The sequence below is a fragment of the Aythya marila genome (genome assembly GCF_965140915.1).
Source record: "Aythya marila genome assembly, chromosome: 26".
NCBI classification, from domain to species: domain Eukaryota; kingdom Metazoa; phylum Chordata; class Aves; order Anseriformes; family Anatidae; genus Aythya; species Aythya marila.
Genome location: NC_139067.1, coordinates 605,985 through 629,883, shown reverse-complemented (window position 1 = coordinate 629,883; position 23,899 = coordinate 605,985). Strand labels below are relative to the sequence as shown.

The 23,899-nt window shown below is 44.5% G+C and overlaps 2 protein-coding genes across 6 annotated transcripts in view; both read right to left on the bottom strand.

Moving 5' to 3' along the window:
• Positions 1-10: 10 nt before the first annotated feature.
• On the bottom strand, positions 11-2,778 carry PLPP5 (phospholipid phosphatase 5). 2 transcript variants are annotated; one of them, XM_082779410.1, is made up of 8 exons: positions 2,713-2,778; positions 2,501-2,609; positions 2,054-2,144; positions 1,859-1,922; positions 1,384-1,508; positions 898-1,068; positions 553-765; positions 11-424 (listed from the first exon to the last, which is right to left on the bottom strand). In XM_082779410.1, exons 1-7 carry the CDS (start codon positions 2,775-2,777, stop codon positions 596-598), a joined length of 795 nt encoding a protein of 264 aa, XP_082635536.1. In that variant the 5' UTR covers position 2,778; the 3' UTR covers positions 11-424; positions 553-595. The 2 variants fall into 2 exon arrangements, with proteins under 2 accessions (XP_082635536.1, XP_082635535.1); XM_082779409.1 differs by having other exon boundaries at positions 11-765.
• Positions 2,779-2,894: 116 nt separating this feature from the next.
• The window catches only part of NSD3 (nuclear receptor binding SET domain protein 3), a 38,202-nt gene continuing 17,197 nt past the window's right edge, over positions 2,895-23,899 (bottom strand). For 2 of the 4 annotated variants that reach the window (XM_082779547.1, XM_082779548.1), the window contains 16 exons: positions 22,629-22,674; positions 21,953-22,083; positions 21,269-21,397; positions 20,726-20,852; positions 20,118-20,315; positions 19,588-19,758; positions 15,997-16,146; positions 13,511-13,667; positions 12,724-12,926; positions 12,155-12,267; positions 11,459-11,728; positions 10,861-10,977; positions 10,068-10,209; positions 9,388-9,494; positions 8,830-9,034; positions 2,895-7,984 (listed from right to left, as the gene is read on the bottom strand). In XM_082779547.1, the coding sequence (XP_082635673.1) occupies positions 7,743-7,984; positions 8,830-9,034; positions 9,388-9,494; positions 10,068-10,209; positions 10,861-10,977; positions 11,459-11,728; positions 12,155-12,267; positions 12,724-12,926; positions 13,511-13,667; positions 15,997-16,146; positions 19,588-19,758; positions 20,118-20,315; positions 20,726-20,852; positions 21,269-21,397; positions 21,953-22,083; positions 22,629-22,674 (2,508 nt within the window). In that variant the 3' untranslated portion in view covers positions 2,895-7,742. Of the gene's footprint in view, positions 7,985-8,829; positions 9,035-9,387; positions 9,495-10,067; positions 10,210-10,860; positions 10,978-11,458; positions 11,729-12,154; positions 12,268-12,723; positions 12,927-13,510; positions 13,668-15,996; positions 16,147-19,587; positions 19,759-20,117; positions 20,316-20,725; positions 20,853-21,268; positions 21,398-21,952; positions 22,084-22,628; positions 22,675-23,899 lie in introns of those variants that run through there. The other 2 variants (XM_082779549.1, XM_082779550.1) reach the window with 2 other exon arrangements.

The window sequence follows — 23,899 nt, the reverse complement described above, 5'->3', positions numbered from 1 at the left end:
ACAGTTCATTTGAAAAATTAAACTCATTTATTCACCAAATTGGAGAAAAAACAAAAAACAAAAACCAGGGTAGCACAATAATGCACAGAACAATCACGCTCGTTGCATCTTCTCTCTCCCGCACTTAAGCCGTGGTTAAAGGCTGCAGCCTTGCACTTATCACTCTAAATTAGTTCAGCTCTGACTGGGAAGATGCACGGCAGCCCGGCACTCGTTAGGACAGTTCCCGTGAGGAGGAGTGGGACAGTTCCTGTGAGGTGGGTGGAAGGGAGACATCTGACCGAGCTGTCTGGCCCAGGAACACCCCCAGAGGGCACGGCACAGTCCCACTGCTCCAGGTTCCAGCTTCAGGACCTTCCGCAGGGCTGTCCTGCTGACACGGGCTGCTAACCTCGCCTTCCATCGGGTCCAGAGGAAGGGACACCTACAAAACTCACAGAAACTAAACACAGGCCCCTGGACAGCACAACTTACCAATGCCGCAGAGAAGAGTTCCCGTTTGGTTTTCAGGCTCATCCCCCTTTGAGACAATTCTTGTGGGCCACGACCAACCTCCTCCAGCCTCCCAAAGGTGCCAGCAGGACAGAGCCCAGCGTTAGACGTCCAGGTGAAAGCTGGCAGTCGCAGCCTTTTCTTGGTGCGCTGGCAGCTGCTTGGATTTAGAGAGAGATGGTTTGTGGCACATGGAGTCCGTCAGAGGGGGGTAATACTGCCTGTAGCAGAGGTACGCAAGCACGAAGCCGATCACCGAGCCAACCAGCACATCTGCAAGGTGAGACCAGGAACGAGTGAGCTTCCTTCTGCCCTCACAACCCTCGGCAATGTTTTCCAGCACGCTGCTTTTCAGCTCAGGGCACCCAGTGGTGCCTGCCCCCTCCGGGCCCGCAATTCACCCACCTTGCCAGTGGTGCTTGTAGTCGCAGATGCGGGACAAGGCGATGAGGGTGGCGAGGAACAGGGGGAGGAGGAAGGCGCAGAGCCGCAGAGCTGTGCCACGCTGCCCGGGGGCAAAGCAGTGCAGCTTCCCGGCCAGGTAGAAGGCAGAGAAGGCGAGACCAGCAAAGGCAACTGGAAGAGAACGATTTGCTTCAGGAACGGCGCTGGGCTCTGCTGTGCCCTCTGCCCTGCAGAAGCAGAAGGGCTGGTGGAGGAACATCTGCCCTGCTCAGGGAAGCCAAGGGAAGCAGCAGCTCCTGAGCAAGGGGGGAGCCCCAGCAGCCGGTGCCTGGCAAGCATCAATCCTCCCAGGAGTTACACACAGCTTCAGGTTACCCTTTAGGAGGCCAATGAATGCAGACAGAGCTGTGGGGTGCACAAAAGCAAGCCCCTATCCCCAGGTTTCTGCTCACCACACTTCGTTGCCTGGGGATGCTGAGGACTTACAAGAAGCGTGGCCGCTGGGGAAGCTTTTGCGTCCCTCAGCCACGATGCTGGGGTCGCCCGTGCACGTCAGCTCCGCGTTCACTCGTCCGTCTGGGAAGCATCGATAGAAGAAATCCGGCCGCGGCCTGGGGCAGAGAAGCAAAGCAGGTAGCCCAGAGGATGCTCGGGAGGCCTCGACGTGCGCCCTCACAGCCTGAGCACCGCCACGCAGCACGGGTGGCACTGTGACATCCCAAAAGGCAGCACAGGGAGGTGCAGCCACCCCGTCTAAACGATGCTCAGAGGACAGCAGATCCCTGCCAATATCTGTTCTAATACTAAATTATCTTTACAGCTGGAAAAACACACGTTTGTTTCTAGGCTGAGCATGTCCAGCTTCTGCTTCCAGCCCTTACTCCTTCCTAGCGCTGCCATCGTGCAGGCACACACCTCCCAGCCCTGCTCCGTGCAGCTAGGAGCAGACCAACCATCTCACCTGCCCACCACGAGCTTCAGGGTGTTGGTGAGGACCCCGTTGAGGACGAGAGCAAGGCTGGCAGCTAGGAGAGAGCAGAGAGCTCGCGTCAGTGCTGCACAAACCCCAAACAAACCTTGGCAAGAGCCAAGGGCTCTCCGCAAGAGCACGGCCCCGGGGTGGCAGCAGGAGGGCAGGGGGGAGGCAGGAGCTCACCCAGGCAGGCCTCCCGCGTGTCTTCATGGTCAGCGCCCAGGAGCAGCCTCGCCAGGCCGATCAGCAGCAGCGGCGACAGGAAGGCGATGAACTGCCACAAAACCAAAGCGAGATCTGTCGGGCCAAAGCAGATTTAAACACAGCAGCAACTGCTCACGGGAACCACACAGCGTGGACCTTGTCACCCAGCCCCGTGACCGATAACGCACGGCAGCCTCGCTGGCGTTTAGGAGCTCGGTTGAGACCCAGAAGGCGACGCTGGGCGGCAGGGCTACGAGGACAGAGCCCCTGAGCGTGACCGGTGCCTTTTGGCAACACCACGGCGCCCTTCCAGCGTGGTCACTGAGGGACCCCAGGCACTGGGGATGCCGCTGGCCCCCAGCCCTGCCTCGGAGCTCCGGTACGGCCACGGGCAGCCCAGCAGCGCTGCTGCCCAGCCCCACTTACGAACATGGGCACGGCGGGGACGCGCTCGGCCTCCAGGAAGGGTTTCTGGTACAGCCGCAGCTCCTCGGGCGGCACCGCGCGCTCCACCGGGGGCAGCGCCTCCAGCACCCTGCGGGGGCACCGGGGCGGCTCGGGGCGGCTCGGGGGGCGGCCCCCGGTGTCCCCCCCCGGCATCCCGGTGTCCCCCCGGTGTCCCCCCGTCCCGGACTCACAGCAGGGCGGCCCCCAGCACCCCCCGAGCCGCCGCCTCCGCCGCCAGCCCCGCGCCCGCCCGCATGGCGCCGGCCCCGGCTCCGCCTCAGCCCGGGGCGGAGCGGCCCCCGCCCGGTTCCCCCCCCCTCCCGGTTCTTCCCCCCCCAACCCCAAAATTGTCGGGAAGCTGCCGGGCCTCGGAACATTCAGAACGATTTATTGAAGTCAAACCTCAAGCAAAAAAGTTCATCGAGATCAGTGGAATGTCGTTAAAAACCTTCCCAAATGAACCCTTCCACGGAAGCGAAAAAACCACATCGGAATTCCAAAGGAGTCGGAAAATTAACAAAAAAAAAAAACAAAAAACAAACAAAAAAAAAGGCCAACATCTCGGTAAATAGAATGTACAAAAATTATATGGTCCTACCGTCACACACATTCAGTAAGAAGCTAAAATATTACAGGCAAGTCTAAGTACACTATACCTAGTGGACAGTAAGCTACCTATGTACAGGTTACCCAAGCTTTACAGGTTTCACACTATGCAAGAGAACGTAGGCCGAACAACAAAACCCCCCAAAATATCGTATATCTCAAAGTCTATGCGGCAACATCAAGTCATAATACAGTAATGCCCCCGTGGAACATCGCCAGGGAAATCGAACACCACCTCCTTAGTGTTGAGCGTCGAGCCAGCCGCCGCCAGCTCCGAGCAGCGCCCGCCGCAGAGCGACACGCTGCTAGTAAAGACTCAAGTGATTTCGGTAAAATAACATCTCACAGGATCTACAAAGTTTGGTACAGATAAACAAAGTCTACAGAAATAACGACTCTACAAAGGTCATCGTTACAGACAGCACGTGGAAATGGAGACGGAGCCTGCGGGGGTCTGCGCCGGGCGCCCACCCGGCCTCGGGGCCCAGCACCCGTCCTGTGGCAACGTGATCGGGGTGGAAAGGAAAAGCGACGCCAGAGTGAGATACAGTCCGAGCGAGGAAGGTGAAGCTCTCCCATCCAGTCCGTTCACAAAGCAAAGTGACCGAGGAGTCCCCAAAGCGCGCGCTGCGGGGTGCCCCGAGGGCCCAGCACCGCAGGAGGTGGGCGAATGGCTTTGGCGAATTCGTGCGTGATTTCCCTTTTTTGCTTGCCCATTGATTCCCAAAGTCTCCAGCTTCACGATTCCCCACTCCCGAGCAGTGAGAGCCCCTCCGGGGGCAGCAAGGACCTGAGCTCGCCGCTCAGGAACAGAACAGAACAGGGAAATTTTTTTTTTTTCTTTTTTTCTTTTTCTCAGAACAACATTGTGAATACATCCAACACATAGGAGTGTATCGTAAGTGCAAATGGTTTTGCTACACAAAGATAATGGCAGGGGGAAGCTGATGTGGAACTGAAAGCAAACAGACAACGTCACCCAAGGGTTGCCATGGCTCATGCACTACACGCCCCGAGCACACAGCTCTGAGACATCTGCTCGGAAAAACTCTCCCTTTTGCCATAGATTCACTGTACACTGGGAGCAGAAAGTAACTGCGGGAATGTTAAAGACAGTTTCAATGTAGTATACAAAAAAGTCATGTATAAATTAAAAGAAAAAAACAAAAAGCTGTATAAGGAACTGCAGAGCTTCAAGTACATTAAACCCTGAATTCAATGAGGCAGAGGTTTCAATGTTAAAGTGACTACTTCGTACCAGCGTCGGACATCCCCCTCCCACCCTCCTCCCCCACCCCACCCGAATAGTTCTGTAAAGTTTCAATATATACAGATTTTATGCTCATTGTTAATTACGTCTAGTAATTGTGTCTTTCCCATTCTATCCTGAAATTAAGATAACAAGTTCTTAGAAGAAAGGCCAAAATTAACATTCCAGCCCTATTACTCCATTCTATCAGATTCTCTAAGACCATGGTGGTGACCAGAGAAGGTAATTTGCCCAAAAATTGCCTTTAATGTCATCCTTCCTGAGCTGCAAATGCCTTCAATTCTTACAGTCTATCGATAAGACAAATCTACGCTAATAATCGGAAAACTACGATAACTAATGCTTGCACCATGTATTTATAAATCTGTAGGAACTCGCCATTGCACCGTTTGGCCATGGTCTGCAGAGCATCTGCACTGTGCTAAGGTGCGTACTGTAGAGTAAAAGCTCCAGTAAACAACAACGTCCCGTTAACTTTGCAGAGCAGCTCAGAGGCTGCACACTACACAGAGAGCACAGGCTACTGAGCTAGAGACAGGTGTTCACCAGAAGCACGGTACTACCGCAAAATTTAAGACAAAATAAGGGAAAAGTGTGATTGCGTGTTCCAGCTAAGGAACAGCAGAGTTCGGAACAGAAGATTCGACTTTTCTCATCTCAATCCTAAAGATTTTTGAAAGATTCACCTTAACCCCAGCAGTGTGAAATCCAGTTCAGACTTTTTGTTCATAAATTGTACACGCTTATACACCAATCTCCTGTCTTCCCTTCTGAGTTCAAGCCCACCTGTTGGCTACTATTATTTTTTGGTGGAAAAAGGAGCACCTGTAAGAAGTTTGAAAACAAAGTTAACCAAGACATCAAGTGGCATGGCACAAGAGTAGCAGCAGGCCTCAATTCACAGCATTTTAGAAATTTTTAAAAGCCTTTTGCAAACCTTCACGTGTTCTGTGCTATTCAGCATACCGGTTCGGCACAGCGATCCCTCGCACGTGGCAACTAACGCTCGCTCCCTGCTGCTTCACTGGGAAGTCAGCACGGACACAGGGCTGGAGAAGCACGTGGGTACACTCACACTGCATCGTGTCTGCAGTACTCAGAACGCTCTGACTTCCCAAGAGAAAATCCTCTGAACATTACCAAGCCTAATAAATAACATAAAGCGAACACATCAGGCCCTACAGACATCGTAGCAGGAGCTATGTTTGGAATTTCTGAAAGGTTAAACACCCCCAGTAAGAGCTTAAAAAGAGACATTTGTCACACAAAATGTTAAGAAAAATAAAATCCTTCTTGTAAATTTTTTTTGTAAAAAATACCCAAAAATAGCACTGCTTTCAAGCAAGATTAGTGTTTCAGACATTCACTGTAGTATGGACCACGAGACCAAGTGTTTTGTATCTCCCATTAGCCTTCTGTACCATAAATTGACCCCAGAAATATCGGCACAGTTCTGCCCCCGAGACACCCTCAAGTCTGTAGGAAAGGCATCCGCAGGCTGTGCTGGAGATGAACTGCCAGAGCAGCTAAATGGCACAGCAGCTGCTTAAAGAGACTGTAGTGTGTTTCCTAACTTTGCAATTGCACACAATTTTTCCCCTGCACATAAATTTGAGAATGAGGAGGACACCAGCCAGAAGCAGGACACGTTCCAAACCCCACATGAACTTTTCCAGCCTACCGCTGTCTTGAGCTGAGAAGTCAGCATGTTCCTTAGGTTTACACGAGGAGCTTTCCAGAGAGAGGGTTCTTGAGAATTAAATCAAAGGCTTAACTTAGCCAGATACCAGCAACATTTAATATTAATTCTTCTCATTCAGGGTTATTTTCAACACCCATTAGCAAAAAGCTACCCTGAAGCTGGCCAGCATCAGCATACAAACCAAGAGCATGCTGTAACCACACCAGGGCAGACGCACAGGGCTTTAAGACCGCAGGCTAGGGGAGGAGATTGGCCCAAGACTAACTTCAGCCTGGGGACACTAATCCCCCTAAGCTCCTTGTGCAAGGATTGCAGGATAGGTTTCCAAAACAAAATCTGGAGCAGGAGCCTACCTAAGCCACTTCAAAAGCTTCACCGTAGCAGCCCGTCCCTCTGCAGATTAACAAAAGAAATACAAGGCAGAAACATCTCCCGAGGCTGAAGTTGGCTGCTCTGAATACCTCCCATTACCTAGACAGAGCAAATACCCTGCGCACTGAAGGAGTGCTGTAGGGGAATAACATCCTGCCCTGCTCCAATAGCAATGAACATTAAAGCTAGAAGATCTCTCTCCCCAGAAATAAAACCCCTAAACGTTCAATCAAAAAGCCCATGAATAGGGGCTGGATTCCTTAAGCGCTCCAATTTCATTAAAGCTAAAGGGTGTCTGAAAAGAAGGCCATAGAGATCCACAGAAATACAACTGCCATGAGGTTAGTGCAGCCTTGGCAGATGACCAACACGTACTCACAGAACAATCCTCCACCTAAAGAAGCCAAAGGGAGTGCAGGATCCAGCCTCCAGTTCTGCGTGTGCTGCAGTGCGTGACCAAGGCCAGGATGCTCCCCTAACTAGGACGGTTTTCCAAATTAGGCAGGGTAAAGAAATTACCATTGTGAAATTAAGCTCTTTCTGAAATTCCACCTGTCTGCAGACACCTCCAGTTACAGCTCTCCAGCAAGGAACCATGATTTCTTCCCCTAAAATATTAGATCTCGTGCTACGAGCACTTCCAAAGAATCACCCGCCTGATTTCTCATAGGAAAAGCTTTACAATAATATTCACAAGTTAAGATGATACGTAACCTACCTTCTCAAAATGCCTTTAAAAATAAGTACTGGAATGGAGGCATTTCACCGTCACCTGGTCTGAAACCCACATTTGCCTTTACGGTATCTGAATGTTACACAGAGTGAGGAGGGTTTATTCTTTCCATAAACTAGACATAAAAGTTACATTGGCTTTGCTGTTTTTAAAGACACGTTGACTGATCAAAACCAGATCTTCAACACCCTTTAAAAATTAAATAAATAAATATGTTGCTATGCTTTGCTTTCTACACTCAAAGAACATATTTAAACAGAATATTCTTTTCACTGTCGAAAGGTCTACTGTTTTCTTTAGAAGGCCGAGACATTTCTGCTTTCCAACAGTAAGAGCTGCTGTAGCACATTCAAGGGTAAAAGAAAGACCAACAATAAAAAAAACAAATGCCACTGCCTGCTCCTGTTGTTGAGATTGAATGGTCCCATTCGCAGTTCACACAAGACGGCTCCGATGATAAAGACTGAATGCGTGGTAGCAGTCTCTTCAAGTTCATCGCCTATTTGCCCGTCTTCTCTCCCTTGTTTTCCAACCCAACTTATTCCTTTGCTTCTTCTACAGGATTCTGAAGTTCCAATTTGCATTTTATCTTGTTCCAGTACTCAGGTGCCACAGGAGATTTGGGGTCATGTGTGGAGCAGCAGAGACGGCCATCCAAAGCTGATGCCACCAAGGCTCCCTTCTCATGATCTTTACAGAATGAATGAGGGCAAAACTCACAGAATGAAACTGCAGGATTGCTACAGATGTCACACTGATGCCACGGACATTCCCACTTTCCTGAGGGTGGAAGGGGAGGGGAGAAGAGAGAGACAGGATGCTGCAATTAGTGCGTTTTAGGGACAGCACTGGGCTCCAGTCCTTATTCCATGTAGTAACCGTTCAGCTGAATGCAAAGAAAGTTCAGAAAAACAACAACAAAACCCCACACTGAGAACTCTCGCTCAGGTTGCTCTGGTGATAAGATGCCATCACTTCTTTCTCCAGCCAGTAAGCTATTTTGGGGAATGCTGCTATGCTTCTAATATGGCAAAAAGGCACGTGGCATATTCAGCTCTGCTTATGGCAGCCTTCTGGTTAATTCAATCATAGCCTAATCTGGACTTGCAATGATTTTCATTGAAGGCTTTGGGATCAGGAAGATTAAAGAGATAAGGATTTCTACAAAATCTTGCAATTGGATTAAGATGTTGTGTTACTGAATAATTTGAACCCTGGCTGCAAAAAGCTACGCCTTAACACAGAAACAGCCAAATGGAAGATAATGCATCAGGATACCACAGATAATTTAAATACATTTTCTGATTGAGCCCTAATATGCTGTGCTCAGTGTTGTCAGCAGTTTGAACAAGCTTGGCACATCAAGACGACGCCTGCATTTCAACCAAAATAAAAGAAGGGAAGTTATCCAAGGAACAGAAGCATCAAGAAGAATGTTAGAAAGCATTACAATGCCTCTTCTCTGCAGGTTCCCATTCAGGAACACTGCTACTCAATATATTTCTAGAAAAAAAGGTGGTACTCCAAAAGCAAATATGCTGGTTTTAACGTAAATGGATACTACGGCTCAGCTCCAACATTGCCTTACTGCAGGAAGGAAAAGGAATCTGTATGAAAGCTCTTACCAAAAGGTGGTTGAGTCAGGTTAAGGCATAGGAGGTGGTATGCTTTGGGACAGTCCTTTTTATCACACATAACTAGTTCTCCCCCATCTCCACACTGGAAACAGTTGTCTTCATGCATCTGCTTCTGTTCTGTTTTTATTTTCCGTTTCTTCTGCTTTAATTTTGCATTCTTCACCTTCTCTTCATTTGCTGTTGCAAATGCTGTCTAGCAATTACAAAAGATAACAGCAGTCACTTTATAAGTCTCTTGCATTAAAATAAATTTAATCAACTTTGGTTTGTTATTTGCACAAATTACGTTTAAGTTTGCTCAAATAAGTGTTTAAGCTTTAAGAGCCAGGAATGCACATTCACATGAATTTGAAGTAACCACCTGGAAAATTAATTGCAACCTAGAGCCAGCAGCTCTGCGTTTCATAACTGAAGGCTCTGGACACTTTCAAGGGAGGAAAGTATTACACAGACTAAAGTAAGAAGTTAAAACAAAAATCTCTCTTTGCCCTACTCTCAACAGATCTCTGGATCTGGGAGAAGCAGCTTCAGTTTGCATCCACGTACCTTTGGACGCACTCCTAGGAAACCACTGCAGTTTTCTGCTCCACAATGGCATTCGGTCCGACCATTGCCAAGGCAATCCAAATTATAATTAAATGTTAACTCCATTCCTAAAATGAAAAGAAAAACAGTTCACCCACACATACGTTGAGGAAGACAGGCTTGTGACAATGACATTTTATCAGCACTTCTCTCTTCATAGTCTGTGAGAATTAGCAGTATGTTTCAGAAGGGCAAGCTTGCAATAGTGCACTGATTTTAAAAATTTTCAAAGTAGCAAATTCTACCCAGTTCAGGCTTAACTAGCAGCTGTTATGCTATCATACAGACTGGGTTAAAATAACAATTCGGGTAAAAACACTTAACAGAGAAACCCACTACCAACCAGACAGGTACTGGTGAAAGGATCAATACTGTACGTGTTTACACAACACAGAATTAACATTGTACTTAGTGGCAAACTCTGTATTCAGCTTTAACAGAAACAGTTTGAGGCTGAAAGCTACTAACTATATGATCCCTGCTAAAACTAGAACTCAAATAGTTGTCTCCACCCTGACAAGTGACAGAAGTTCCTACAAACGTCACTTGTATTCAAGTAGTTTCAGAGAGAACCTGAGTAAGTTAGGAATTTTGCCATGGTAAGAGAAGCCCATACCCACAAAACAGTGCCATCTTTTTACCTGCGGGGATATCACAAAGAGCAAATAGTCCAACTCTAATGTCACCATTCACTGTCCATTTCTGTGTTTCACAGTTTGGATTACAACTATGGTTCATAAAGCGAGAGTAATTCCCCTTTGGACCAGCGTCTATTATCCGATCCTTCAAATAATAAAGAGAGACATATCTTAGGTATCATAGATCAGACTTAGCACTTCGAAACACACAGATGTTTCCTGCTGACATGTGACGAGCTGTGGCCAAGGCAGGAAAAAAATATGCCCATTTTAAATTAATGAAAATAGGGAACTTTTCCCTACAGGGTTAGTCTTAAGCAGAAGCGTTTGAAAACTTGTGGTTACAGAAGTGAAACAGGCACAGAACGAATAACCTAAGATACAGGTTTCATCTCTGTACCCATTCTATTCAAGAAAAATAGAGATGTTATCCTCCTACCGGCACCCAAGTGCCAGCTGGAAATAAGCTGACATTGCTATGAACTCCTAGCGTTGTCTACATCCCACTATACGTCTTTTGCAGAGCTCTTCAGAGACATTATGAACAAGCCACACATTCATTTTTCCACTCCACACAAAACTAACACCACTAAATCAAAATTGATGCAAATTAAAGCCATAAATTATGCACACTACAAACAGAAGACTTGGAAACCTTTTGCCTGAACCGAATCTCATGAGCTTTGCTTCTCACATGTATAGAAATTGAGCTATGCACATCAAACACAGAGGGAGGATTCCTCCCACACTTTGCATTCAGCTGCAAACAATTTATATTGAATGAAAATGTATTTACCTTTGTAACAGTTAACATATAAAAATTGGTCACGCTGTTTTCATGAGCACGTTTAATCCGCAATCTGCACTCTTCTTCATCAATTAGCTCACCAACATATTCGTTCACAAATTCACCCTGAAAAATAAAAATAAGAAATCCATGCTTATTGCTTCTTACTAAGACAAAAGATCTCTTGAGTGGATTATCCTAAACACCTACGTACAATAGCTAAAGAACACACTGCTTAATGGCAAAAGAATCAATTTAGAATCTCTTTGCTTTCCTGATACGAGAGAACAAACACACACACTTTCCTCCTAGAAGTACGATATGGTCACCTCTTCCCCTCCACCAATAGAATTCAAATTCACAGTCACCTGAAGCTAACTTCTGCTCTGTGAGTATAGATCAAGGTTATGACACTTCTGTCAAAACAGCTAAACGGATTTTACCCTTAATGCTGCACCTACAGAAGTCTCAAGACTTTTTAATACAAAACATTTACTGGAGAGGGCTGAAATTTTAATACACGTCTGCTTAAGGTGCACCAAGTTGCAGTGTTTTCACATAAAACCACACTGATGGCTATCACAGCCTTTGTTTGTTGTAATTCTACCTTTTTAATGTTCCGTTTTGTCCTGAGACCCCATCCACGTCGATCCGTTTTTATGATTTCAGCATCAGGGTAGAGCCTTTTGGTGAAGCACTGGTTCTGACATCGCTCCCCCGCTGGGCACACCTGGGGGTGGCACTCATACTGGAGCATCCTGTTCAGACACTCGGACTCGAGGCCACAGGGGTTCTCATCAGATGGCTTGCAGTTACAGCGAGGGATTTCTGACAGATCAGCTACCTGAATCTGAACCTTCCCTATCACCTTGTTGGACTGTGGAACAAAGGGAAAAGAAAGAATAAAAGATGAGGACAATGTACAAAGATTCAGAACAACTTTATTTGAAGCCCATCATCAACTGACGTGAGAAGGCTCTATAGGTCTTCAGTAGGCTAAGCAGTCTGTATTCATATTAACATTTAGTTAAGTAAACCAAGTTTTAACAGCCAGCATGTATCTAAGAGGGACGAGACCAGCAAAGTTCTGCCTTGGGTAAAGTTGATCTTACTCTCTTTTGCTGATCCTCTGCTAAAACAATGTTTTATGGTACCAGAAGACAGAACAAAAGATTCTTGAAAAGAAAAGCAAACTGATTTATTTGAATTTTGCTATCCCGGAATTGTTGCGAACACTGGCTGTTTAAATACATAGCTTACTCATACGGAGGGAAAAAAAAGGAAAAGAAAGAAGCCAACTCACTTTAATGTGTTTATACGGTGGAGGTTTCCTTGAATTCCTTTCAATTTCTAATGCTTCTTTACTCTCTCTTTGTGCTTTCAGCTCCTGGAAGCGCTTTGCTGCTTCTTCAAGTGCTGTGCAAGGGAGTTGAAAATAGAAAGCAATTAGCACCAGCTGCTACTAATCAAATACATACATGTATTTACATTTTTTATTTGTTAAAGCTAGGAATAGAACTCTATAAACAAAACACAAGCTAAAATGAGTTATTACAGTACATCATGAATCTATTTCATCAGATACTTTTCGGCAGTACTGAGATGTTGAACAATGATCCCATGCAGCAGAGCCCAAGCACCATCTTAACGTTTCCCAGTTTGTGGAAGAAGTGAACTTGCCCACAACAATACACAATGAGTAGGCACTTAAAGATATCTTTATCTGCGGTCAAGGGATCTGCATAATGTTTGCAATTTTATGTGAACACAGAACACTAGGCATATAATATTCCCATGCAGGTTAAGTGGTGATGGAGACACAAACACGTGGAATTTTTGTCATAAACCACTATAAACTTTGTTTGATTTTACCTTTCTTGAAGGTCTTGTTAATACTAGTTTGCCCCTCAGCAAAGCTTTTATCTCCTTCAACATAAGGGAAAACTCTGCCCTGGTGTACCCAATAGTAGTCATGTGAACCAAAGAAAAATACTGGGAAGTCCCCGATATCATGTTTGAGGCCCTGTATGTTGAGAGGCACAGACCTGGGATTGCAGATCTCTGCTGGCCACCACCTGGAAGCAGAAAAAAAGCAGCATGTAAGTTCTGTGAGCCACAGCCTCAGCTGCTGCACGTGCTGAGCTTGACTGAGAAATAAAAGACAGATTTCCTTTCTCAAAGAAATGAACTCCTCCCTTACGCAATCAAGGCTCCTTCTGGCAACACTTGGGAAGTGCCACACAAAACACAAGCAGCCCTTGGCTCTCAGTGTTCTTACTCCTTATTTTGGAAAAGCCTCGTGAGAACACGGCACAAGAGTGGATTTCTAAGATCACCTACAGATGCTCGTATTCCTGCAGGTGACCCACAGCAAACACAAGCTAGGACATGGTGGCTCTCTAAGACAGCCCCTGGTTTTCCATAGAGCTATGCCATTCTACAGAGCCAGCGTGAGTGCAATCAAGTATCCATCAGTGCCTGGAAAAAGCAGGAGAATTTAATTTGAAAGGCATCATCAACGTCTGACACAAAGTAAACAAAGTACCGCATTTCTAGTTCTTGTTTGCTGGGACTGAGCTGCTTTGAGTTATCCTCCTGTAATTCTACAGTACATTAAAAACATCTCAAGTATTAAAAACCAAAAAAATAGCAAACTTGCCTGTAATTTCCAAGCTTGACCCAAACAATCTGCTTGTAACGTAGCTTCTTGCCAGCTTTACAGTCATTGCAATTCCAGCATCCTTCGGGCATTTCTATGTTGAGACACTCAGGGTGAAAGGAAGCTGGGCACGACTCACAGCACAGCAGTTTTCCACCTTAAACAAAGAAACCCTGCTTGGTTTATAGAAGTAAGGATTTGCTTCCCCCTGCGCGTAGCAATCGATATTAGTTTTAAGTCAGACATTCTACACCTTGGTTTGTTTCACAGCAAAAATACGGCAAAGAAAGGGATCGAGCCAAAATTACAATGCTGGATTAAAAAAAGACTGCAGTGCACTTTTCCAGTGTGCAAGTTGTGTCTCTTAACTGCATCAACAATATACTAAAAAGCAAATAGTATTTTTTCAACAGGAGCAGCGTTGGCAGTAGATGCAATATTCCCAAATGAAGCACTACCTAGGAAAGCAGTGCTGTTAGCTTTAATTTCTTTGGGGATGACCAAACCTTTAATCATGACAAATAACCAAATTTTAAGAAACGCTTTTTAAGTCAACATTGTTATGACTGAATCCCTTAGCAATCAGTTAGTGTGCACAAAAACCAAAACCCACAGCCTATAGGTTGATCAATACTTTTCTGTAGTAACAGCATTATAAAAGGGTTCTAATGATCAATACGTGATCAATGTGTTTATTTCACCAAAAAAAAAAAATAATTTACCTCTGCCAGCAATGTGAATTCAGCTATATAATGAAGAATGAGACACTCAAGTTGTCCCCATCCCAGAAGTTTCCTCTGTGCACAAAGGAAATCTTTGTGCAGGGTGGCTGAAGTTTACACTTACTTGGACAAAAGTTGCTCTGGCTGGCTTATATCCTGGTGGATGTATTAAATGTGGAGAACCACATCGCAGCTCTAAGCCACCCTCAGCAAACAAAGCCACTCGTACAGTAAGACTTGTTAAAATATACATGCTGTAATATTTTATACCATATATATATTCAAATATATATATATATCTCAAGGTATGTGAATTAAAGGGCAAGAACAACAACAACAGCAAAAAATCATCAAAATTTTGGGTGCCAGACTGAAAACCCAGGAGATATTTGAGGCAATTGAAAGCAATTTTCAATCACAGTATCAAAAGAAATGGGAATGATAACTTTCAAGCATGTATCAGAAAATCTTGTCCACCTATAGACTTTCAAATACGTCATTGCATTAATTGAGAGTTGAATGTTGCAATAAGCATTCCACAAATCATTTACACAACCAATACTGTATTTCCTCTGCTAAAATCTGTAAATCCAACCACGTGGATTTTCCAGAGTTCCCCAAACCCACAGTAAAATTTTAACTTTTAAATTAATTTTTGTGATTGTTATTTCAGAGGAAATACAGACCCAATGTCAATTACTGAAGCATCATCCAACATGGTAAAATGCCAAGAGATGCGAAAATCAAAACAAAATCAAACATAAAACTTTCAGTGCTAAGCAAGAAACAAAACTGCTCTCGGGATGCATTAGTTAGATATTGCTCAAGCTAAGCAGAGGGCTCAAAATAATTTTTGTTTTCAGGACTTACAGAAACTACTGAAAGCCATCGGCATTGAAAATACCCTAACTTTGGAATGGTTAAGGGGGCACCGTTTCTGAACGCTCTTGGGAAATCAAATTTCTGTGAAGAATAAAACGTGACACCTGAGCATTTCACAGAGCCAACCGTTACCTCCCCACGAGGTATATCCTGAGATGCTCCGGCACTACCGCACCGCCGCGACGTGGGGCCTCCGTTCCCTCCTGGACAGCGGGGCTTTCCTCTCGGGACACAGCCCCCCTCCCTCGAGATCCAGCACCTCCTGCCCCGAGCAGCATCGGCCACGGGAGGAGAGGAAGGAGCTCGGGCTGTCCCCGAGGAACGGGAGCAGAACGCGAGGCCCACGGACTGCAGCAGACACAGGCAAAGCCTCACACCGCCTTCCCCCTCCGGGTCTCCTCTGGACCGGCAGCAGCACCCACCAGTGTCCCACCTGGAAGATCTGCTGTTCCTCTGGGCTTGGCCTCAGCTACCCGTAAGATCTGAACCACACACCCCTCTTCTTCTGGTCCTAAAATCAATTTAAGGAGCCGTTGCCTTTACATCACTGAGGTAGGCCCTGACCTGCGCAGTACTGAGCTCTGTTTGCCACCTCTCCCTGTTCTGTGCAAACGCTCCCTGACGCTGGAGTAGCCAGGTACTGAACGACTTAGCCTCTTTCAAGGAGAATTTGGTGACAGCAATTATTTTAAGCCCTTTTATAATTAAAAAAAAAAAAAAAATTGCCAACAACATGAACACGCTCACAATAATCAATGAGTGAAGTTTACTGAAAAGCAGTAAGTGATGCTTGACAAGCACACATTCCTCATTCGATTTAAAGGTAAAGAAATAATAGGAAAAGCAAAAGTAAATTAAAGAGAAAGAAACTATTTTGGTTACCTTTCTCACATTTCTTTTTGGAAGCTGACGAAGGAGGAGGAATCATAGGTAATTTCATCAACTCAGCACGATTTGATTCATTCAGTAGGTAGTGGGACTTATAGGCATATGAACTGAACAGGGGGTCTGAATGATCCTGCACTACCAGCCCTATACGAAACAAACAGAAAGAGATGAGTTGCAATGAAACTACCCATGATTCCGTAAAGGAGAAAATAAAATAAACCAAATGAACACCTATAATGCATATATGTGCGAATGAAAAAAAGATAAAATGAAGAAAAAGAAAGAGTCTGGCAAAGTTTCTTCACTAAGAAAGAGGTTATGTGTTGGAGAGACTAAATTCAGTTGTAACTGGAAAATCCTACAATGAATAAGCTGCTTCTAGGTGGAATTTCAATAGTGCTTTTACTCTTAATTTGTGCATTTCCAGGAAAGCACAAGAAAAGCAACCAATTTTAATCCTGTCCAAACCACCCTCCCTCCCCAGTGGAAAAAAGCAAGCGGATTTGAGACGTTGGGTGATGACAGTCACTGCCCAGAGGTAATGCTGGGGGTACGGGCTGCAAGAACAGACGTATCCGTGGCCCCACACAGTGCAGAGCCCACTTTCCTCTCACTAGAAATCCAAGATCTTACCTATGGAAGTGTTTTGCCTTCATAATTGCATTAGAGAAATGTACCTAGGGGTCAGCGATTCTGCAAGGCACCGGGGCAAAGGAACGGATGGAAGTAGTGCCCTACGCCCTCTGCGGTGAGCAGAGCTGCACCAGCCCGGCCACATCAGCTCCCAAACGAGACACTTGGGAGCAGTTAAGCACTCGGTTCTGCTGTACGTTTGCCTTTCCCTCCAATGGTGTGTGCTTGTTTTTCTCCATCTGTCTCCACTAAGAAGAGTTCTTCCACATTGCTCCAACCAGTCAGGCAGCAGAGGTCAGAGAGCCCCAGCTGCAGATCAGAAGCACGTGGCCAGAAATTCCTGGGGACAGCATCACAGCTGAGACCCAAAGAAGCAGGGAAGATGAGCTACCAAGACAGCCACAGATTCTTTCCCCTGGGAGAGGGGCACAAAGCTGAGTGCTGCAAAGAAGTTTTTGAACTGGGGTGCCTAAAAAACCTCACGTAAGCATCAGTCTACCTGAAATGCATGTCCTCAAAAGATTTCATAAACAAGAAGGATCTACGCATGAAGTTATGTGAGCTGGAAAGTGCATAAGGAAGATATTTTCCAGAAAGTATCTCATGATAAGCAAGTTTTAATATTCTATAGATAATCTGCTATTGCACTTTCTCACACCAGCAATGTTTTGCATCTAAACACAAAGTCTCTCCTTCCTACCATCAACTAAAACTAAGTAGGGAACTGTTCCCACATCCAGACGCCCCAGTATTTCTAAAGCATCCATGTCCCCAGTTCTCTCTGGGCAGGTGCTCCCAGTGCTGCTGCCCCAGGTGCTGTCCTCACCTGATGCCCCTCATGCTGCCCACACACGACAGGACAGGACTCAATTCAGCCACCCTGTAGTTTGCTAACTGTAAAGCTTGCCCAATCTTTTCGGTGAAGCTCACTGGCTCCTGACTCCAGCTATGCCTGGTAGAAACAAACCCCACAAAAATTTCCTGGAGCAAGTGCACAGCTGCTACCAAACACAGGGCTCAGTCAGTGGCAGCAGGTTCGTAGTGTTTGAAGTTCTCCTCAGGTTCAGTGAATGCACAGGATGCTGGCCACAGGGCAATTGAAATGCAACTTCAAAGAGACTTATTCAACAGCTTTACATCACATAACGTACTTACTCACTGGAGCTCACTAGTGCTTTGAAACTGATAGAAAAAACTGCTTAGGATCAACCCAGCTCTAGTAGACTGTCAGCGCTGTAAATTCATATTGTACAAACACAGCTTCCACAGCTAACACAGCGACTCTCACATCAATGCAGCTCTCTAAGGGCTAAGACCCAGCGACCTACCTCGTGTAGGAGCAGAGCAGGACAAGACCTCATCATGCCACTGAGCATTCTTCCCGTTAACACCCACGGGGCAGACTAAAGCCACGGCTGGACCTTGCCAAGAGGCATTTCTAATCCGACTGCCAAACCAGGGGAAATCCACAGAAATTCACCTGTCATAAACTTGTACCTGACCCCGCTACCAGACTGACCCCAGATAACTGAGAGGCATTCTCAGCTAGCTCCACTTCAAAGACACAGCAACTGGCTTGGGATTGTTCAGACTGGGCATTTGTACATATTAAATAAAATTAATCTTAAAACATACGTAACACTACCTAAAAACCTAAAATAGAAGATACATAACAGGTCATATTTGCTCATGTGAATTTAAGCAATGCCAACGTGACTCACAGCACGTGTGTCTTGTTTTGGGCGCCCACGATACGTTTGAGTAAGTCCACAAGAGGGAAAATACTGAACCACGTAAACACCTTTCTACACATTCTGAGGAACTTCTCTAAGACTCATTCTAAAACTCACTGTTCCTCTTTGAATTTCTGGCTATCATTTCTCTGGAAAAAAAAATACACTTTTATTGAAGATATTTTTTTTTAAACTTGATCCTTTGTGATGGCTCCTAAATTACTTGGAAATGAGGAAAGGGGAAGAAAAGAGAGAGGTGGAAAAGAAATGACTCTGGCACCATCCTTCCCTTCCCATTCAGAGATCTTTAATTGCTACTCTGCTCCTGCAAAGTCAAGACAATCTTTCCCATACTAAACCAACGACTCAACGAACACATACAAAAACAAGTGGATCCAGGATTTCTGTCACATTTTCTTTTCCTTATTAGTAACCTTCAAAGCTATGTTGGATATATTCTTTTCAACAAACTTTTGAAATACTGTATAAGATATGTATTATTATTATGCAAACACCTAATATCGACAGTTTGATTCCTCTGAGAAAATAACGATGTTTTTGTGTTGTGTGACTAATTGGTGCAGCGAAACTTTTCAACCTGCTATCTGGCAGGAGTCAGGTGACTGGAGAGCCCTAAGAATAACAAGTGGGAAGAAAGGAAAAAAGGAAGAAAGAAAGTAAAAAGAAAAAAAGAAAAGTTTGGCACATGGAAAATCCTACCATGAAACTTGTTTGCATGGTACTGTAAATGTTTTCCTTTTGAAGTTCTCAGATGTGATGGTAGTTAAAAATTAAAATGAATTTTTCTAGCTCACGAGTAAATCCTGCTTTCTAGGCTTACTTTAAATGGCTTTAAGTTTGTGAGGTGTGAAGGAATCCCCTTCTGCTTAACAGACTGAATAACACCACTACATTCATTCTCATTGCAATGGCAGGAACTGGGGGCTCAGCATCCGCTTTTCCTACTGGCAACACAAGCATGCCTTCCAACTAGCTATAGCTGAGTATTTCTGAATATTGAATATTAAGGCCAAAAATAGCACACGGAAAGCTTAATGAGAACTGCTGACTAATCCAAAAATCCCAGGAAGCATTAAAATCCTTCAGAGCCCTAAGAGATGTTTTTCTTTAATGAAATACATTATTTTTATCACTACGCTGCACAAGTGACAATAGAAGAACTATAAAACAGAGGGGGGAAAAAAACAAGTGTGCTCACCTCTTGCACAAACGAAACAAAAGCCTACATTTACAGCTGATGAGGAGTGATTCCTTTTGGAATGGTTACTACAGATGAGAATGTGGGATGACACAAACAAGCTTCCTGCAGCAATACAGCCATCTCCTGAGTGATAGGCAATGGGACATCTGAAACATCTCACCATGCGACCTGTTCAATATAAATGCAGAAAAATGCACCGTGTCACCCTGGAGTCAGGATATGGCAGAAGACACCATAGACAGATGCAGGACTGATTTTTATTCCAGAGCGCTAGATTAGAGAGACATTTACATCTTTTCAAAGGTTCACAAAAGTTTACTCAATTTCACTTCAAAGCTCTGTTAAGAAAAAAAACGTGGTTTAATCATTCCAGAGTCAACTTTTTTTGTTAACATCTTTCGGTTCATTTCTAAAAATGAAACCCTTGTTCCTTGCTGCATGCTGCATTACCGAGAGCAGAGTTACACTCATTGTTTTGTGATGACGTGTTTGACTTTCCTCCTGTTCAGAACCAGCTCTGTTCTCACCTTTGCTTGCTTTATGGATATCCTTGTCCACTGAGCAGGCCGTACAGCAGTGCTGCGGGCAACGAAATCCTCGCGACTCAAAGAGAGCAGTGGCAAACTTGCGAACACAGGCCTCGTGGTAAAATTTACCACACGTGTTGACAGAACAGCGCTTCACGTCTTTGCCAGGAAGCTTGCACGAGAAGCACGTATGTTCTCCTTGTAAGAGAAGAAAAAGAAGCTTGAATGTAACTGCCAATACCTGGGGACACGGATGCTGTTAAAAAAAAAATCTGAAGTGAACAGAGCTACATCACTGAGAAACGTAGGCTCCCCCCTTAAAACAGGTCAGTCAGTCACGATAATTCACAGTAACCACTTCATTGCTGTCAACCCAAAATTGCTTTATGCTGAGCGTACCCTCAATGGTTTGTTACTTTTTCTCGTATCAAGCACTTGCTAAGTGGAACATGAGAATCTGGCCTCAGAAGTTAAAAAAAGTAACAGAATAGCACAAATGCACTTGTAAAACCTGTAATCTTTCTATCTCAGCTCGGCCTGACCATACTATGGCACCTCAGCAGAGCAGGAAATCCTTCCCCATTTCCTGGGCGTGCGAGCACACTCACCATTTTTACACTCTGTGCAGAAAAACTTCTCCTCTGGCATCGCCTTCAGGCCCAGACACTCCATGTGAAAGACGCTGCAGCACTCGCCCTCGCAGGACACCAGAGACTCGCCAGAGCTTTCGCAGATCTTAAACAAGCAGACAGCCAGTCAGAGAACTACGGGTAGCTGACGTACTGAAACACGACTGACTACGAGATGTTGGAAGAACAGAAACGGGCTGAAAGCTCTTCAGAGCTACAGTAAGCCAGGAGAACTGCCCCATGTCCCACAGCAGACCTGACAAAACCTACGAGCTGGAGGCAACCCCAGCAGTCACTGTTAGCAGGTACAGGTTAGATATCACACCTGAGCTTTCCAGCATGTAGCAGAGCTTATGAATTATTTCCAGAGCACAGAGTCCTAAAAGCCTCGATACTCTGAGATGTCTAATTATGAGACATGAGGAAAACAAACCAGTCTGATTTAATAAATTTACAATCCCAAATTAACAGAAACTATCGATACGTCTTTAGCATTCATCTCTTCACAGTACCATCATTTACCTGACAAACAGTGTCTTTTTTATTTGTTCCAGTTCCTCTCCTGGATAAGCTAGAGTCTACCGACTGCACATCAGAAGCATCAGCATCGGCAGTCGCTGATGGGCTGTCTGAGCGTTTTCCAAAACTACCCTACAAAGAGGAAAAATCCAAGACACTCAAACAAGACACTTCCAAAGGACAATCACATTGTGAAAAAAATAATTACATCAATGCTGATTAAAAGATCATTCAATATGCCAAGAGATACAAACATCCTTGGAAGACGCTGGACTTCACTACAACGCTACAAGAACTGCTGCCTTACTGACATAACTTTTACCTGTACAAGCAAAAAAATAAAAGTTGTCAATTTTACTCTTTCCAGACACCTCTTAGTTGCACACCAAGCAGCATCCTCAAATTCCCAAGGAATCTAACAGCTTTTCAAAGGGCATAGTGAGTCACTGACCTAAACCAAGGTTTTGTCAAAGTATAAATATTTGTTTAAAAAAAAAAAAAAGTATCTTATTTACATTGATATGATGTGAGGGGTTCCAAATAAGATTACAAGTTATTTCTCAGACAATAAAAATTACAAGATTTGTAGGAAATACAGCATTCATGTATTTAGTAGAAGTCAACTGAGGAGTCTATTATACTGATCAATTAAAAACCAGGTATCTGTGAGCAACAACTTGCCTTTACCTGTAAATCATTAAGTCCTCTTGAGTCAGAGTCAGATGTATCTCTGTAAGCTGAGCTAGTCAGTTCTACGTCAGTTGAGGCACGACTCCTCTTCTTTAATGGTTTACAAGAATCTGAAATCTCGCTGGCACCTTAACACAACACACTAAAATTAGTCTTCATGTACATTCTTTTTTTATTTATTATTTTTTTTGCTTGAAATTAGTAAAGAAACAACAAAAATGAGACAGCCTGAAACTGGACCTTATTTGCTAGCCTTAACTTTCAGTTTGCAACTTACATATTTAATTCTCTATTAAAAGCTAATTTAGTAACTGAGAATAACCTCAGAAAGTCCTTCTGACAAATTCTGAATATGCTGACATAGCAGAGGAAACTACTAAATTGTCTATAACAGAGGATAAGCTGTTAGGAAATTTCCTCTTCATCGTCCCTATTTAAAATACGTCTGGTCAAAGATCCCATCTTCTATTTTACTTTGTACTTACAGCATACGAACAACACAGGCTATCCTTCCAACTAGCAGTGCAATAAACCCCAAAACAAAACCAAAAGAAAAGACACCTTCATCACCAGAAAGTTTCAAGACCTCTGTAGCTCACACAGAATGAAAACCATTGCCGATGCGTGCAGAGCCAGAAACTTTCAACAAGGTTTGCTTTGGCGTGCAACTCACCTTTCTGCAATCCTGTCTTCACTGCTGTCAGTGGAACCATTTCAACCTGTTTGAATAGGAAAATCCATAGTTAAAAACAGACGAATTTTTTCCCCTAGTATTAAAAAGAAAGCATTAATGTTTAAGTGATTAGCATCTCTGAACTCAGATGTAGTCTGTCATCCCCTTCTTAGCGCGAGCCTTCTTGCCGTGCTGGGATTTATCCTAGCTGCCTACGCTGGGTGCCACGGGACAGGGCAGCCACACGGTCACTAGCAAGGTCCTTCCCCATCGCTCCCTTTGGGCATGAAGATGACAGGAAAACTTTAGCCGTGTCCAGCAGGCAGGAGCGGGGTTCAGCTGGGCAGCCAACCCTGACGCCTTTGTGAAACCCCACACCTGTGTGAGCACAAGTTTACCTGAACAGGCATGACACTCAGGTTAGAGACACTTAATGCATCGCTATTTTAAGGCACATCCACCAAGCATGCACTCTCCAGCTCCTGGGAACACAGACTTTTTCTGTATAGAGTGCTGCAAGGCCGCGGGGAGGGAGGCACGGGCTTCGCGCAGCGCGTTGCAGAGCTCTATACAGCTGGAAACTCAATGCCAGGACACACTTAAGCAGACAAGCTTACAGTCTTGCAAAAGCACTTCAAGTCCTCGATCCTACAGCAGAAGGGCAAGTTTAGGAACTGTTCTGCCAATGCACGTGTAAGGTGAGAATTTGGCGAATGGACACTAATTAGAGGAGAAAGTTGTTGCCTACGGTCCTGGTTTTAAGGTTAGGAATTACAAGTTACTTCTTTACGATGTGGTTACATATGCATGTAGAAACACATTTAGTAAATATTTAAGGATTATTCTCTAATTTTTTTAAAAAATATTTTATTTTGTTGTACAATAGGTAAAAACATACAATAGAAGGATTTGTATAGGATACATTTCGTAATACAAATATAAAATCTAAACAATCACTTTTATTTCTCCACTAGTCACTGTAACAGTAGCATTAACATTTTGTTTTTCCCATTAATTGTACTCGTTCCAGTTATAATTTTATACCAAGTTGTTGCAGACTAATTTGGGAATCAGTTGCAAGAAAACTTGACTTTGGGTAACAAATATTGTTGCATAATTGTAAGGAGTTAGTACGTTTTTCTTCTTTTAATATAACTTAATACATTCAAGGTTATGCGCATTACAGTGCATCTGTGTTTAATTTTCAGTCATATACTTTTCCTGAGAAAAGCACTTTGATGTTCATAGTCTTAGTTAGCTAGGTAATATAA

What these genes read in the sequence shown, in the direction of transcription:
- PLPP5 (XM_082779409.1), bottom strand. Translation starts at nt 2,777, where the DNA reads ATGCGGGCGGGCGCGGGGCTGGCGGCGGAGGCGGCGGCTCGGGGGGTG. An exon ending in CACGCGGGAGGCCTGCCTGG is followed by an intron (nt 1,923 to 2,053) that starts GTGAGCTCCTGC and finishes GCTCTCTCCTAG; the next exon opens with CTGCCAGCCTTGCTCTCGTC. An exon ending in CTGAAGCTCGTGGTGGGCAG is followed by an intron (nt 1,509 to 1,858) that starts GTGAGATGGTTG and finishes TCTCTGCCCCAG; the next exon opens with GCCGCGGCCGGATTTCTTCT.